The sequence below is a fragment of the Lipophrys pholis genome (assembly GCF_963383615.2).
Source record: "Lipophrys pholis genome assembly, chromosome: 13".
NCBI lineage: Eukaryota > Metazoa > Chordata > Actinopteri > Blenniiformes > Blenniidae > Lipophrys > Lipophrys pholis.
Window position 1 is genome coordinate 27,633,432 of NC_137632.1, and position 18,089 is coordinate 27,651,520.

General features: G+C 41.5%; 1 protein-coding gene across 1 annotated transcript in view; it reads right to left on the reverse strand.

Annotated features, from left to right (window-relative positions):
* Window positions 1-12,301: 12,301 nt before the first annotated feature.
* LOC308118580 (collagen alpha-3(VI) chain-like) overlaps window positions 12,302-18,089 on the reverse strand; it is an 84,071-nt gene continuing 78,283 nt past the window's right edge. Inside the window, exons 42-45 of the mRNA XM_080478050.1 lie at window positions 16,426-16,596; window positions 15,335-15,394; window positions 13,702-13,887; window positions 12,302-13,187 (exon numbers count right to left, since the gene is read on the reverse strand). Of these exons, the coding sequence (XP_080334176.1) occupies window positions 13,147-13,187; window positions 13,702-13,887; window positions 15,335-15,394; window positions 16,426-16,596 (458 nt within the window). The 3' untranslated portion in view covers window positions 12,302-13,146. The remainder of the gene's footprint in view (window positions 13,188-13,701; window positions 13,888-15,334; window positions 15,395-16,425; window positions 16,597-18,089) is intronic.

An 18,089-nucleotide genomic window follows, 5' to 3' on the forward strand; every position in this document is an offset into this window, starting at 1 on the left:
TATCAAAGCATGTGTCAACATTTTGGAAATGAAAAATTGGATGGATCATAGGTCTATAGAATTAGTCCCACCTGTGTGGATAGAATTCCTCAACATCTTGGAAAGAAAATTATCCAAATTCCTCTAAATTCCTCCTCTTTGCTTCAGCATCTGAACACATCAGGAGTCAGAGAATTACGAACCAATCAGAGGACGCCTTTTATATACTGCATGGTATCAATTGACCAATCACGTCGCCCGTTACTGTGCGTAATACAAAACCAGAAGTCAGTTGAGTTGTGTACTCGAGACGATAATTTGCTATGTTTGGGTGAAAAAATATGAATTTAGACAAAATTAGACGGTGAAAGTAGTGACGGCCATTATACACATATTTTAGAGGCTTTGACCAACAAGTCAGCTATTTTGTCGGCCGTCTTTTCTGAAAATTGACCGTTCAAATGACGGCGGGACGGCTCACTGCCTAAAACCATGTTGTGTGTAGATATTTGTGTGTGTTTGAAGATATTTGCTAGTCCATACTTGGATTTGGAGATTTAGTTTGTTTATTCATACATGATATCTGTCTATAAGTTTTGTCAATAAACAACGAGCTTTGTGCAAGTTTCAAAAAGCACTATGTTACAGGAAAAAGCGTAACAAAATGTGCATTTGTGAATTAATTCAAATGCCAGGCCACACACACACACACACACACACACACACACACACACACACACACACACACACACACACACACACACACACACTGGATTCCACACACACTTTGATGTCTGTGTACGAAGAAACAGATCTTATTACAGACGAATATCATCATGCACACCGATGTCCAGACGCACGCACGTCATCTTAGTCCTCTACTGGCCCCATGTGGAATCACCTGAGGATCAATAAGTGCACCACATCTGTGCGTCCTGCGCATGTATCCCTGCAAACAAGTCATGAGAACCAGCAGAACATGAAAGCCGACTTCTCACGACAGCAGAGTGTGAGTGCAGCTGTTTCATGAGTTGGGTGACCTCGGCCCAAAGAGCTCTGCCTCCTCACATCTCCACTCCAAGAGGTTTCCTAATCTGCAAAATAAAACGCTGTCCAGCAGGACTTGACTGGGCTTCAACTCGCCTCCTAAGCCAGGATTTTTTTTAAAGAGTCCTCCACTGACGACCTGCTTCTCAGGACGCCGCCGTCCACAATGTGCGAAATCAGAGGAAATGAAGGGGATGAAATTAACGCAAATCTCTGGCCGAGGGCCGCAAGAACACACACAACCTCATTGTGGATTCAGCCGGCTTCAGAAAAAAGTGGACAAAGTCAAATAGAAATTCAACGTTTGCCAAAGACATTTTTCAAATTAGGAGTGCTGCGGCGTTGCATAAAACATTTGGAAAGTATTAGTGTGAGAGACAGAGAGAAGGCTGCACAGCAGAGATGTAAGGTTTTAAACCCGAGCCAGCTGGAGTACAAACATTATGCTTCTTCATTGACTTTATTACAAACCACATTTGTCTCGTGTTGTTGACTTTCAAAGAGTCTGGAGATATTCTGAATTTGTCACGACTGTGAACAAATATCGCAAAAAAAGAAGCTGAGACGCACTATTGAACGTTTCAGCAAAGATGATGTAACCGAAGCCAGATTAATCTCCTACCGCGGTGCCACGGAGCTGCACTGATGTTCAAAAGCTGCTCATTTGCGATAGTTGGAACCTGTTTACATAATGTTTTCAAGCAAAGACGGTAAACTCTTGTTGTGCTTTGGATGTTCGTTTACAACGCAACAATGATCAGAGTCACCGGAAATGCAAGTTTTTGAAAACAGCTCACAAGTGGGAACTTTTTGACAACGATCCGACTCCGTCTCCGTGGAAACGGGGGGAAGGCGTAACTATCGAAAAACACTCCGACTGTTTAAATGGGTGAAAATGGAACTGTTCTTCAACGCCGCTGCTGCGTATGAACGCCACAATGGCAGTAAATAGTTGATCGTCACATGCCCAGGAGATTGACAATAACAACGTTTGTCCTCCACTCCATGTTCTCCTGCGACTTGGTAGTCTTATTTTGACAGTCACCGTAATAACTATCCAACTTGGTCGTCTGTCCACTAGAATATCTGTGTCCTCGCCATTGTGAACGTTTATAGTTTATAGTTCTGTGCTGCATGTGTGTGCGCTTTCTTTAAAAAACAATCAACAGCAGCCACTAGTGGCCCAACATGAAAACATCGTTTTCAGTGTTTCTGTCACTTCAGTGTAAACCGACATCGTTTTCAAAACGTTGCTGTGCAAATGTGGAACCTTTCTGAAACAAAAACACCAAAACGATGCGTTTTCACTTGAATCGTGTAAACGGGGCTTTAGTCTTCCACTGTGAGCCAAGTTCATTGCCAAATCCAAACACAAGTCAGGAAAACGCACAAGCAAAATCCAAAAAACACGAGGAAATGTGAGGGAAGCAGCGACATTTCTTGACACAGTTTCCAAAGACAATCTGGCAACGCACACACGAAGGAAAGCTGTTTTAATACACTGGGGAAGGGACAACAGGTGAGACAGGAAAGACAAGTGCGCATTGGCGAAGACGAGACAAGTGAGTATCAAAATAAAACAGGAAAGGAAGGAAATGCATCCTGCCTCCTGCTCAGTGTTTTCAGATTTGTGCGCGACGATTAAGAGATAGCCCAATATGAACTCTCACTGACTCTGATTTTGTTTGAAACAATATTTTCTCACAGAAGCTCTGAAATTCTAAAAGATAATCAGAAGATAAACAGACGTGTCCAGTTGGCCTGCTCGCTGTCAGTTTGCCACAGCCACAGACGTCCCGTAGGATAACTCCCAACATGTCATTATGGTTCGGGTTTGCCACAGGCTCAAAGTCCTCTGTTATTATTTCTCACTTTCTTTAAATTTTTAGGATATTTGGATGTATGAGTCAAACAGCAGCGCTCAGGAATGCCGCATCATGTCAGAGGCCATTTTGATGGCACTCACACAGAATATCATATCATATTATTTAAATTTCTGATGCTACATCCTAATTGCTAAAGAGTTTCAAGGCTCACACACTAGCGATGCTACATGCTAAAGAGTCTCAGGGCTCACACACTGACGATGCTACATGCTACATGCTAAACAGTTCCAGGGCTCACACACTAGTGATGCTACATGCTATGTGCTAAAGAGTTTCAGGGCACACACAGTAGTGATGCTACATGCTATGTGCTAAAGAGTTTCAGGGCTCACACAGTAGCGATGCTACATGCTAAACATGATTAAAGTCTGACGGAGCTGTGTGGAGGCGGCTTCTGGGCAACTCTAATGGTACCAGGTACTTTTATGGTACCTCCTAGATCGAGGTTCCAAGTGAGCTAAGACGAGTAGAAAATGTGACGTCGGCAAACGGCAGGCTGATGATTGGCCGGCGCGTCACGACACAATGAGTCAGAAGGAGGATCATTCAAACCTTTTATGTTTCCAATAAATGGTATACTTTTTCTTATTTTAACAGAAATGTCTTCATTATTAGCTTTTGGTTTTTCCCAGTGTAATTTCTTTATACTTTACTGCCAGATGTGTTATTCAAACATCAGTTTCTCAGACCGATCAATCAGGTGTCTGTTGACAGTGCTATTTAATTCAGTTACTGAGGAGACGTGTGATTTGTGAAGTGAATAGCAGCTTCTCAAGCACCTAAAGCTGCACTGTGTCTTTATGTGTGGTTCTACCCTTTGCTTTTGTTAAAGAGTATTGTTTTACTTGATTAGAAAGCATTTAAATGACTTCCAGCTACTACAAGTGCAATTTAAACAGGTCATGTTGAAATACAAGGCCCAGTCAGGAAGAAATGGTGGGACTCATTAACAACATCCTGCTTCCTCCAGGTGGAATAAGAGCTAAACTAACACACAGATACAAATTTGGATCAAATTATCTTTTCACTCTGCTGAGTCGGGATGGAAAGAATGCTTTCAGACAGGAGATCAACTGAAGATGTCTGCTAAAAGATGCTGATGTTGGTTGTTTTTGTAATGAAGCGACACACAGACGCGTGCAGAGGAAAATACACTATGAACATGACAGGTACACAGACATCTGTATGGACAGACGATGACATTAACTTTCTCCTGCAGTCACTCTCAACAAACATGGCCTGGGGGTCGTGACACTGGAGGCAACATTTTTCTTGTTGTCCATCTACTGGGCATGTGCAGAAGCTCGAGTGCTCTGAGCGTGTTCTCTTGAATGACTTTTTAAAATTAAGATTTTGGTGTTTGTGTTGCTTCCTTTTAATGTGCTTGTAGCACTTTGAGATTTTTTAAATAAAAAGTCCATTTGAAATTAAATATATTGTTATTATTATTAATCATGTTGTGTAAGCAGACACCCAAAGAACGACAAAAGTTTAGCATTTTCACTTGAAATGGTTGCCGTCGAAACGAGCTCAAAACGTTTTATTTTCTAATTTTGATATTCTATATATATATAAATCCAGCTTGGCTGTATGTGGAGGACATTTGGATAAAATTCCCCTTTTCAATTTACATTTGATCCATTTAGCTCCGGTGACAACATAGCCATGCTGTGGTACTTCACGTTCCAATAAATGTGAGAGAGAGGGCTCGAGTCCAGTTTTCAGTGTGACTGTAACACTTTCACAATGAAAATCTCAACAGGTTTGGTTCTAAAGGCTTCAGAGGAGAACGGGTCTGCGTGTAGCTCGGCTGGACCAGAGTTCATGCAGCAGTGCGAGTCCCTCGCAGGTCACACATGTGATTGACACCGTCTTGGTAATGAGACCCAAACCTGCAGCAGGGATGTTTTCATTTAATCCTTCCATCATTGTGATTCCCAGTGCAAGCCGGCTGCTGACTCTGGGGTTGGAAACACGAGTGTGTCCCTGCAGAGATGAGGATTAGAGGAGGTTTAGTGAGTCCATACATCCATCCAAATCTAAGAAAAACAGAGTTTGTGTTTACTTTGATTCCTCCTACTGCACGTCGACAGAGTCCCCTCTGAAATCTCCCAGCCCTGTCTGGACTCACTCAGCGCCGCAGTGTGTAGATTAATTGTATAATATTTTACATAAGATGGTCGGCATAAGTAACTTTAAGCTGATTAGTGGTATGGAAATAGTTACGCCTTCGATTACTCATTACTGAAAAAAGTGGTCATATGAGAGTAACGCGCTACTAATTAACTTGTTACCGGCGTCACTGGCATTGAGTTACTGCAGCAGCTTTTTGTTCTTTCTAGTCTCTCTCGTCCGTTTGACCTTTTCTGTTCCACGTTTATCTTGGCAGACCACAACGTTCACCAGTCCAGGGAGATTTGAAGACTCAGCGTAGCACTTTAGTCCTCCATGACCAACCGGTCATGTAGGACTAAAGTGCTACGCTGACCACCACTTCAGGGAGGCTCTGGAGGAGCATCTTTGAGCCAAACGAGTCGGCGGCTGGGGGAACAGACCAGTGTCTTTGTGGCGTTTGCTTTAAGTGGGGAGCTGCAGATAGCAGAAGTGCATTCCCAGCTCTGCTGCTCAATGTGAAAGTCATTACAGGCCCCCGACTTTTACGGCTCTTGTGGAAAGACGGTGAGCCAGCGCTGTGAGTCATCGATGGACGCATGTGTGCTCCTACAGCAGTAAACTAATCCCCTCTCCTCTCTTCTCCTCTCCCCTCCCCTCCCCTCCCCTTGTACTCTTGGCCACAGACGGCACTCAGCCACCAGGGATGAGGTGCAGCTCCCACGCTCGGAGCTCGGCCTCGCCAAGCCCGTCAACTGGAAAGTACTCGCAGCAAACCAGCAACATGGTGGTTCACCGTCACTCCATTTTCAATTAAATGTTCCTTCATTTTCTCAACATCAAAACACAGTCTGAACCCTTACCACCCCCCCCCCCCCCCCTTCCCCATTTATACTTCAGTCACATTCAAACCCTTTGCACCCCTTTGGTTTCCTCAGTTTCTCCAAGACCGCACATCCTTCTTTTCACTGGTTCCTCGGGGCAGTTCCCATTTTGAGGCACAAAACTGAGCGACGGTCTTTCCTTCAACAATGTTTATGCTTACAAAGCTGCGGCCACGTGTGACTCACCAGGCGAGGGTAGGGTTTGTGGGTGGGTGGGGGGGGGGGCTGCTTCCTGAATCAAAACTGATGAGAGCCTACAAATCCTGTGCTGTCAAAGAGAAGGGGTTGAAAATCACGACCCCCGAGGTTCAGATTCTTCTTGAACGTACAGGTGCCGAGTCTACGGGAAGGTTGGGTTTCATCACCCTTGCGAGTAAAATTTTGAGGCACGAAAAAATCGAAATGAAGAAACACTTCAAACAAAACAGCTTTTTTTTTATTTTTTAAACTCAGCCCACCTCCCCTGAACGAATCCTCTATCACAGCTTCAACATGCAGCATTAGCATGCTGTAGCTGGTTAAAGTCTGCGACTGGAAATTAAGTGAGTGAAAACTATGTTAAAGATGAACGGATTCATTTATGTAATTGTCCTGCCACCACACACGCTTCACTCTCACCCTCATCGATACCTGACTTGATAATATCTGAATTTGAAATTTGTTGAGTCTATATGTGAACTGAAGTGGTCAGGCCTGATGGTTTTGTGTCTTTAATAGTTTGAATTTGAATCAATTACACATTTAGTTGGAAAAAAAACCAATCATGAATTTTGATCAAATATACGTAGCCCTGCCACATAAAATCCAATAATGGATTGTAATCTATAAATAGCAAACATGTTCATTTTTCTTCTAAAAACATTCACATTTAAGGAGTTTTCTCTTTGTTTTTTTTAAGTTTCTCTGGAATTAAAAGTGTAATCTGAACTCTAAAAAAGTGCCTAACTTTAACTGGAGCATCTCTGATCTCTTGGCTATGAGCAGTTTTGACTACTAATGTTCAGTTTTAGCCATTTCCACTATTAGAAACGGATTAGGAACTGCAGTTGCTGATATATTTCCCCATCCTACAGGTCCAGTAAAACAATTCAGGACCTTCCTCACTGGCTAATCAAACTCTTCAATATCAGATTTAATAGATTTTCAAGTCAAGTTCTCCAGAAAAAGGAAAAAACGTGAAAGAAAAGCAGAAATCCTGTTTCTCACATATTTTTCAATTGTATTTGTTTTATGACCCATTCATTAGTCTACTGACAACCTCCAGTAAATAATGATTTGCTCTCTTTGGTGGCGCTGAGCCTGCTTGTTTGGAATTTGTGCGGCGGCGAGCTGGAGGGGAGAGGGAGGTTTGCTTTGGCCTGAGCCGAGCCGCCGTTAGTCACTCTCCGTGGAAAACGTGACGCACCCTCGCACTATTCGCCGTGAACTCTGGTTTCTGGTCGGCACAGAGGAGGGATGACAAAGTCGGCTTCAGCTTCTGTGTTCTGATGTTTTGGTGGGGTTACATTTCTGACTGGAAGACATCTGGAAGAGTGACGGGCAGGTTGGACTGATCCACCGGCAGCGTCACGCCACGCGCAGGAGAAGCAGCCAGCAGGGGGCACAAAAGTTCAATGACCTTCATTTCACAAACGTGTGGAGTCTTTCTTTCTTTCTTTCTTTCAGTTAAGATTAAGATTCTTCATTTCTAGCTTTAATATATTTAATTTTAAAGCACTGAGATTGGCCTTGTGCCTGAATCAAGCTCTATAAATAAAACTGCCTTGCCTTTTCAAATGGGCGGTTGCCATTTGGTCTTTCTTCTTGTCCTTTCCTGTGTGTGTGGTCAAATACTTTTTCTTTAGAAGACTAAATAAGGATGGATGTTCTTGTAGTGGTCACACGGGGTATTTACAAATTGTGTTTTATTGTGGTGTTTCAATGTCAGTGCTTTGGGCTTTGTCTTGCATTTCCGAGCTTCTGCCCACTAAACCCCCCCCAAAAAACCAAAACGTTGTTTGGCGTGAACAACACATATGAAATTGCACAATGCAAAGCTGAAACCATGAGATAAAGCAGACCAGAGAGAGATGGCATCGCCATCATCATGAAGGGTCTAAATCTGGCCTTGAAGAGCAGAGGACTGTTGGATATTTCAATTATTCAAAGTGTTGGCTTCTCTTCAAGCTTTTAACCGTCCATTAGTTTCAATCAGATTTGTTGGAAAAGGAAAATGTGGAAATCTTGCACGGCGGTCTTTAACAGTGAGTTTGAGGTTCACTGGCCAAACAGCCCACGTCCCACAATTTTATGCTGCAGAAAACCAAACATGCTGAGTTGTTTTTTTTTAAACATGTTTAAAGAATGAGGCAGAGTTTGCAGCCCTGTGTAGGAGCCCTCACTATCTGAGGGGGAAAATATGACTTCATGAAGCTTTGTGAGTTCATCAACTTTAAGTTGTCCTTAACATTTTTGGCTTTGTCTCAAACAAACAAGCTTCTCTGCTGCTGGAATATTTCCTCTGTTGAAAAGGCAATCTTCATTTTAAGAACACGGTTTTGTTTCTTATCTAATCTCTTATAATTCTTCGCAAGAACTCAAAGTAACTACTCAACTGCTCCTATGTTATATAAATCCTGAAGAAGTTGAGCCCGTTGAGGTCGTGGTGACGGCCTCTGCATGCTTAATTATAAGCTGTGATGGATTTACAAAGAAAATAAAACAGCTGCTGTGTTACAGATCGAGTGTGAATCCCCCAGCGCTCTGCAAAAGTCTGAGGCATGTCTGAAGAAATGCCCCAGATCCAGCCCTGGATACCATGCTGGATTTCCTCACCAGCGCCAGTGATGAAGAGTATGAAGGTGATGAAGATTTCTGATCTCAGCATTGTGAAGTCAGTCAAAATGCTTTTCAAAAATCACGACTTCGTTGTTTTTTTTTTAAAGCATTTCGCACCATTCTGGAGCGAATCTGAAGTTGGCCAGGCGTGATAAATAACTTATTCTGGAAAGTGTCATGACTCCCAGTCCATATTCTCCTGGGATTTGGTACTTTTATTTTGACAATAACCATAACAACAATCCAACTTGGTAGTTTTATTTTGACAGTCAACTTGGTCGTCAGTCCACTTGAATGTCCGTGTTCTCTCATTGCTAATGTTTATATTGTCTTGTTCTCCACGCCTCCATTTTCATCACTTCCAGGCTAACTCATAGTACCCGCTGTCACCCTTCCTCCAGAATTCTCTGACTCTTCCCATGCTCATCATCACAGCCAGCATTTTCCAGTCCAGGGTACAGATTAAAAAAACTGACCTATAGAGTGATGTTTAGATTATGTGAAACCAGACGAGTGTGAGGGTTGTCTTCATTCACATGTCATGAGAGGAACCAGCTGTTCAGAAAGGTTCCGTCTGTGATACCTTACATCTTTCTGGGTCTTAAACTACTGTAATTGACCTTTGGCTAAGCCCCGCCCCCAAACACAAATGAACCAAAGACATTTAACGACCAGCTGCCCGGAAAACTTGACTCTCAATGTAAAACTCCATAAAGAAGCATTAGAGCAGAGGTGGGCATTCCTGGTCCTCGAGGGCCACAGTCCTGCACGGTTTCTATGTGTCCTCACATCAAGACAGCTGACAGCAATGATTGGCTCGTTATCAAGCTTTCTGCAGAGCCTCATCATGACAACTCAGTTGGTTTGAGCAGGGAGACGTGGAAAACATGCAGGAATGTGGCCCTCGAGGACCAGGAATGCCCACCCCTGCATTAGAGCTTTCTGACACTTTTGTTATTTTCTGGGCTATTTAAGTCATTCAAGGTACAGAAATGGTCAAACGATGTTCCTGGGGCAGACGCAACAGCGATACGAGGAATCCCGAAAACATAAACAACGCAGTTTAGCATTTTGCACACGGCCGACTTTGCCGAAGACTCCGTGATTGAATAACTGAATGCTGGCTCCAAAAATTGTCTGTTGCAGTGTAGTTTCTACATACATACATTTCTAAGGGCCGAATGTGCTATTTCTTCTGCAACCACTTATTAACTAAATAAATTCCCACAGGAAAAATCTCCCATCAGAACTGGTCTGCCGCAAAGCATCGTTAAAACTGCTTTCTGTGGAGTGGAACGCATACTTCTGGCAACGTGTTTACACTTAAATGTCTCAGTTGTTTAAAACCAGTCACTCAGTGTTTCTCTGTTGGAATGGAGTGTTTAATCATGTGGTGCTGAGTTTCAATCTGGGGAAAAAGTGGAAGATTGTAACGCGATGGTGGAGGAGATGTGAAGCGATGGTGGAGGATATGTGAAGTGATGGTGGAGGAATGGTGGAGGAGATGTGAAGCGATGGTGGAGGAGATGTGAAGCGATGGTGGAGGAGATGTGAAGTGATGGTGGAGGAATGGTGGAGGAGATGTGAAGCGATGGTGGAGGAGATGTGAAGCGATGGTGGAGGAGATGTGAAGCGATGGTGGAGGAATAGTGGAGGAGATGTGAAGCAATGGTGGAGGAGATGTGAAGCGATGGTGGAGGAGATGTGAAGCGATGGTGGAGGAGATGTGAAGCGATGCAGATGAGAAAACAGCGGAGTTCATTAAGATGACATTTCAAACACCCTGGGAGTCATAACATCTGGAGGAGCAGGAGTCGTTTCCATGTCTTATTCTGCATTTTTTGTGTATTTTGTGAGTCACAGTGCCCCCTAAAGGCCTGGCATATATACTACATTGTTTTGAGCAATGTTAAAAGTGAAGTATGGACAGAATTTTTTTTATGAGAACACCAAGAAGAAAAAAAGATCGATTTGGTTCATGTCGACGGGGCCTTAGTTGAAAAAATGGCAATCATTCTCATTTCCAGGTGACAATTGCGACGATCAGAACAATGTCACATCCTAGTATCTGACTGATATCTTTCACTGCAGTTGGAAATATGGAAAAAAAACAATGTCTAAGCGGTTGCTCAAAAGGCTAAAACAACTTAAACTACCATAATATAACCAGCTAAATCAGCCAAGGCCACTAAAAAGTTGAAGAGAGCCAGAATTACTCGGAGAGGAGGCGAAGAGCTAAAACGGCTAAAACCACTAAAGTGGCTGAAAGAGTTTAAATATTAAATAACTATGCTATCCTCTTTCGAAGACTAAACATGTTTTGTGGCTCCAGATGAATTTTTAATAGGGCAATAAGGGTTTTCTTTCAATTCTATAGCATGTGTTATTTCCTTATTAACGGCTGTTGCATCAGGGTTCTAAGTAAGAACCGGTTTTCGATTCCCATCCTTAATCCAGATGCAGCTTGGCAATCCTACATGGGGACTGGCAGGGTGGAAAGGGTTTACATACTCCAGTAAGCTTGGCAATACAAGTCCTTCCCTAATCAACCCCTAATTTGATAAATACTTGGAAAACTTTTAAGCATTAAAAAAACAATCCCAAAAACATTAACCACTTGAAAAAGACATCAGTACTAACATGTTTTTGAACTTGCAAATGAAAATACATTTTCCAGGGTGAAGTCCAAACCACTGTTTAGTAAACCAAACCTGTCCAGCTGCTGAGCAGAAAGAGAGAAATAAATCCAGGAGAGCTTCTGATTGAACAGAGTCTCCTGCTGCTGCCTGAGCTTCAACTCTGGTAAAGATGCAGGTGAAAACAACCCAACAATGAAACACATGGTCAGGGATGGTAAAACAGTGTTATATGAAACAAGTCCTTTTTACTCAGATTCCAGTACTCAGCCCTCCTGTGTTGGCTTCACTGACTAATACCAGTTAGGTCCTGTTTACGTGACGTTTTAAGTCACAACGCATCATTTTTGCCTTTTCGGTTCAGAAAAGTTTCACATTTACACAGCAGTGTTTTGAAAACAATGTTTGTTTACACGGAAACGGCAGAAAGGCATTTCATTATTTTTTTGTTTTTGCGCTATATAAGTTTGATGTATTATTATTGATATTATTATTGAGTAGCTAAAGGTTAGTACTCGTACTTGTGGTATAGGTGAATCCCCAGTTTTAATAAGTATAATATGAAAGGAGCTGCCTTTATCTGAATTACCTTACCATGAAAGTTTAGCGTTGGATTTTTGTATGAAATATTATAGTATCTGTATTTGTAAAACCAACTATGGAAGAAACCAGAGGCATTAAACACCACTAATACTTAGTTGTATCTCCAAAATTTGTATATAACCTATTAACTTTCAGTCAGTACCGTTAATGGTGTTTGGTCATACTAAGGTTTTACTTTGACATTTACTGTCTCTAATTAATTAATTACTCTAATTAAGCCCCAATTTGGCTTGTAGCCTCTCACAGGTTAAATTCATGGTTTATTTCAGTGTCCTTTTCTAAAATTGTGGACGCCAGCGGTGGAACCACATTTAACTCAAAACAAGGAAGAAATGAATCAGTTGCTCATGTTTATTAGAAAGTCTAATTCAGTTTTATTTCCCCATACCCAGACGAAACACATACTTCAGAGAGCCCTAATGAAACAAAACAAAAAGTACAAACAGGTTGACAAAGTACATTCTGTCTTTCAATAGCTGGAGATGCTGTGACTGAGGCAGCGGGTTCAGAAGTGCACCTTTCAAATGGACCGCTCGGCATCCGCGCAGCGGGTCGCTGACTTTTAAATACACACTCTGCCTCACAAGACCTGTGTAAACATTGCTGTGGATAGCGTGACGGTGAGATAGTGAAGTGAAGATTCCACAGGGATAAAGTGAGTAGGAAAACAATATTAACCAATGTGAGCGTGGAATGTAAAACAGAAAAAGAGATTACTACGTTGAATAATGCCAGTTCTGCTTGTTTTCTTTTATTAATCTCTGTCCAAGATATTCATATATGATTTATGTTTAGATATAAAGACTGCCTGTTTTTTCCTGAAAGAAAATTAAAAATGACCCGAACGTGTATCATGTCATTGTTCCCGAACTCTTGACTTTACAAAAGCGAATGCACTTCCAACCCCATTCGTAAAACAAATATACTATGTAGCACCAGTTAAAACAAGTCATGCAGAAAATTGTGTCGCGTTCTTTTCATTTCGGGGAAATATGAACAAAAAAAACAAAACAAAACAAACTACTTCAAGAAGTTTTGTGGGATAAAGTCCATGATTGTGGAATCCAGTGCAGCCACCATTGCTTTGGTATTGCATTCTTACAGTATGGCCATCGTGGATGGTTTCTTTCCTCAGAATCCACTGAACAGAGGTAAAAGCTGGCCACGTCTGTCACTCCTGTCCTATGTTCTTATTGAACCGATGACTCCTTGCCTTACCGGTGCTGCGAAGAAATCAGAGGAAAAAACATTGTAAGCCTTAAAGTTTTCACTGATGTCGAGCACAACAAACGAACGATGGGACGATTGCTGCATTCAGTTGGTGGACGAGTGAAGTACACACTAAACACCAAACGCAGCGCAAATCAAATGGCTGTAAAAGGTTGTCCATTACTTCACACACTGTGTAGTTTATTTTCTAAAAATAAATTATTTGACAATGAGCAGATGCTATGGAGGGATTTTCACTAAATACCGTCGTCTTTCATACCACTGTTTTCCAAATCTTTTACCACTGGTTACGAACTCTCATCTACATTTTGAGACGCTGCAGTCACTGAGTGTGAAGCAGCCATGAGAAAACACAAGACATGGCTCTGGTTTGACTCCTTGATACATTTTATTGTCTATCTTCAGATTCTTAGTTGGTAGGAATCAATGCCAATGGCCTTCTTATGACAAATCGTCAATGAACTTTGATTATCCGCTGATTATAGGACTAAAAAAAACAACTTTTACCTGCATTTCCACAAGCGTTTACACACTGCTCAAGTGTGTCGAAGCGGTTCTTGTTTCCACCACAGCCTCCGTACCAGAAACGCGTGCAGCTCTTTTTCGCGGCGTCAAAGTGCCACTTGAGGACGAATTTGGCGCATGAGCCTTCCTCTTTGGGAAGCTGGCAGACGTCTACGGCTGTAGAGGACGCTGTGAAGGGAATGACATGGTAGCCATCAGTTCGGTTGTAGAAACAGCGTGCTTTTATGTTATCTTTAGTTCCTTTTACCTTTTTCCTTGTCACTACAAATGTCCACTTTTCATATCTAGTTCAGTGGACATTTATTTTTCAAATTTTATAATATACTTATGTAATTTCAGAAATGTTGTATTGTTTTTGTACCAATGATTGTGGAAGAGAGATTACTGTGGCGTAATATGCTGAATAAACCCCGAGAGGCCAATCTGAAAACGTTGTCCCCTTTTCTTGTAAATCAAAATATGTCCAAACTATCGTAATGTTAGTCACATTGTGGCACACTGTGTCCCTCATGTTGTCAAAGACCCCGTTCACACGGCGTTTCAAGTGAAAACGTTTCGTTTCTGCGATTGCAAACGATGTCCGTTTCCACAGAAATGGCAGAAACACTGAAAATGATGTCATTTTCATGCCTGGCCACGAGTTGGCGCTGTTGTTTGTTTTGTAATAAAAGCACACGCACGTGCAGCAGAGACCAATACACCAAAATACATTGGTAACTGGAGTACATGGACATTCGTACGGACAGGCGAACAAGTTGGATTGTCATTACGAGTGGACACCAAGTCGGAGCGTCTTCCTAAAGTTCAACCTTGGGTGCTGATTTCAAAAAGATCCATTTTCAATGAGTCCGAGCAACAAAAGTTTTTATTTTTTACTTGAAAATGTGTAAATGGGGCTTGAATAAATCTTTTTGTGTGGCTTGTATTTTCTAAACTTATACTGGTCATTTAACTCCTAGAGGATAATATATATTTTCTCTAAAACACACCAAAATCTTTTGGATAAATCACTTCCACAACTTCACTTCTTAACTTTTCTCCAATCATTAGATGTTAAATGCTCATTTTCAAGTCGACTTTCAATACTTTTGGTATCTGGTGACATATTCTTCCTGTGCTGACGAGGTTCTGGCAGACGCTGCCAGAGCTGCTGCCAAAGAAACAATGAAGCAGTGAACAAGGCTTTCCATTCATTTTCTCTGTGGTTTTGAGCTGGCTCGCTCCTCTGACAAAAGCATAACTTTCCTGTTTCCATGCTTTTCTCGCCACCGGTTCCGTCAGTCGTTTGGATGGTCAGAGCAGGCGGCTGCGCTCGTGGTTCAATACAATGGATTAGTTGTTTTCGCGAAGCGAGCACAGTTTGTGGAAACTGAATTACATGACAGCCATATAGCGGCTTGATGTCCGATATATGATCAAGATTAAAGGTGGTCTGTCTGCAAAACTTTGGACTGGGTTTGTGTTTGATGTGGATTCTCTAGACTGAAAAGAAATGGCTTAGTTTTTTTTCCGAATGGCAGCGTTTGCAGCGCGTACACATGCATCCAAAGTCTGCCATTTCTTCAAGAAAAGTGTGTTTGATGGGAAGGAATAGAAGAGAATTCATGAAACTCACCTGGAACTGGGAGGATCTCCACTTGTTCAACCTGTGGCACCTTCAGCTGAGGTTTTGGTTCTGTGGAAAAAACCCAAATTCACTGTGGTTTCATCTCTAAGGAGCATATGTTAACAATTCCTATCAGGAAGATAAATTAGTGCCAATACTTTCTTTTTCCTGCTTTAAACTTCATATATATATATATATATATGTATTGCCTTCTATCTTGTCACTTTACTGACCTGTTGCAAACAAATTTAACCAAAAGTGTTTTACAGTGTTTTTTTTTTTACAATATTATCACTTCACATTGCAATGATCTAAATCTGATCGCTCCCACACATCAGTCTTTCAGCTCCATGTATGCTGTTTTGAGAGCCAGAGACACACTAATGATTGATCAGAGTACAGCGCTGTAGGCTTTATATTCATAGATGAAACAGATATCAAACTGTGCTGTATATGTTTTATGCTGATGACATTCAGTTATAAGTCTCTTTTAAACCCGACAGTAAGTGCAATTTATCTCTCTTGCTTTAGAAAGGTTCTTTTTTTATTCAATTAGCTGCAATGCTCTTCGACGGGCTCATTCGAGTCATTTCTGACGTCTCAAGGCCTTTGTTTCTTATCCTCAGCGGTTAAACCTGCCTCACGACACCTTGGATTCTCTATAGACCTGTCTTACAATCTGCATCCGCTTGTAAACGATTTGGTCTGCGCATCATTTTACCTTCAATTATTATTAGATATCGCTAAGCTGACATTGATTGTCTCCAGAGTTGAACTGGAAATGATTCTGCATGCTCTAATCTATACTGGACCATTGCAATTCATTTTTCCCCCTATTTTTTTTAACCTCCTTGTGAAACAAGACGACTGCTTATGTTATGTTATATTTATTATATTTAATGAAGCTGAATCTGAGAAGATCCTTAAAAAGTGAAAACAAAAATCTTTTTTGTCTGATTGTGTATGTTTTTGTATTTTAAAATATGTTGTACAAGCACTTTTCACCTTTCAATAAGGGTACTACATTAATTCATTAATCTATTGACATCGGGCTGTCAGAGCTTCCTTCAGGCCTCCAGGCAGCAGCAGAAACCACTTACCTGACCTCATGCAGTTTTTCAGGCAGAGGGTCTCAGTGTCGAACCTATTCTCATTGCCTCCACAACCTCCAAACCAGAACTGTGTACAGAACCCGCTCTTTCTGTCATAGAACCACTTAGGCTGATAGTCTTTGCATGGCATTCCCGGGTCATAGTCAAGTGAGCATGGGTCTGCGAGTTCATTAACTGGAACATGCAAAGGACAACGACATACAACAAGAAGAGCAGTGGTAGACGACAGACAGGGAGAGAGGATGAGTTCAGGTTAAATCCACAACCGTTTGAGACATCAGCAGTTACTTTGTGTGGTTAAAAGTTGCGGCTAATAATAAAAATATTAGGAGTTAAAGAAGAGTGATCAAACAAGTCTTCCTATTCACATAGCAAAAGAATCAGCATTCAACATGATCATATTATTAGCAGGGTTCAAACTCCTGTTAAAAACTCAAAGTGGTCAGTAAAGAGGGATTAATTCATATTTCATTGGTGAATTGAAAAGTTAGTGATCACTACAGTTACTATGACTATGTTAGTTCATTTCAGGTGTTTGGTTGTGCCTGACTGTGCGGTCCAGGTTAGCCTATCAACTCACTGCCCAGAAATAAATCTCTCCTTTCATCCGTTTGAAATGATCAATACCAAAGTGTGTGACAGCAGCACTATGAGAGGACCAGCTCTGCAGAATTAGCAGCCTGTCAGAAAGTTTACATGTCTCAGCTATGCTTTGAGATCCCGTTTACACGACAACGTTTCAAGTGAAAAAGCATCGTTTTTGTTACGGGAAAGTATAGGATATATATATAAGATGTCCGTTTACATGGAAACAGCAGAAACACTGAAAACGATGTAAATAGCATGCCAAGCTGGTGCTGTTTGCTCTTGTAATGAAACCAAACACACACCCAGAGAACAATTCGCTATAAACATTAAAACTACCAAGTCCCAGGAGAATATGGACTGGGAGTCATGAAACACTGGAGGCAAACGTTGTTCTTATTGTCCATCTACTGAGCATGTGCAGAAAAACTATTTACAACAGCCATATTGCGCTTGCGCAGTAGCAGTATTTAAAAAAAAAAAAATTGTGTTTTAAGTGGCTGAAATACTGTTGTTGTGCAAACGGACCTCCGAAACGCAAAGAAAGTTTTCGGTTTTCACTTGCAGACGTTGTCGTGGAAACGTGGCCTCAGTTACATGTTTTTCCCTAAAAAGCCAAAAAGCATTCTCAAACTGTTCCGTAAACCTTGTAAACACTGTCTCTGTTTTTAAATAAGGTTTTCATTCAATGTGATGCTAATATTTAAGTTTCACCTGTTCGGTTTGTGATGTGCTTGAGGGTGAGGGAATTATTCCTACATGCTGACCCCCCCCCCAAAATGTATGTATTTTATAATCAAAGACCTATCACCTCTAACATAGAGAGAGTGACAAGTTCAGTTTTCTTCTACATTCATTATTTGTCTCTTTATTTCCATTAATATTATGTTCTCCCAGTCTAAAACCAAAAAAAAACAATAAACATCTGTTTTCATCACACAACATTTTGACCGTTCAACCCAGACGAAGGTTAAAGCTTTAGTTCTCTTTATGTCCCTACAGCTCTGGCACACACTCCTCAGATAATTAAAAACGCGTTCATGTGGCGTACTCCAGTTGAACTATTA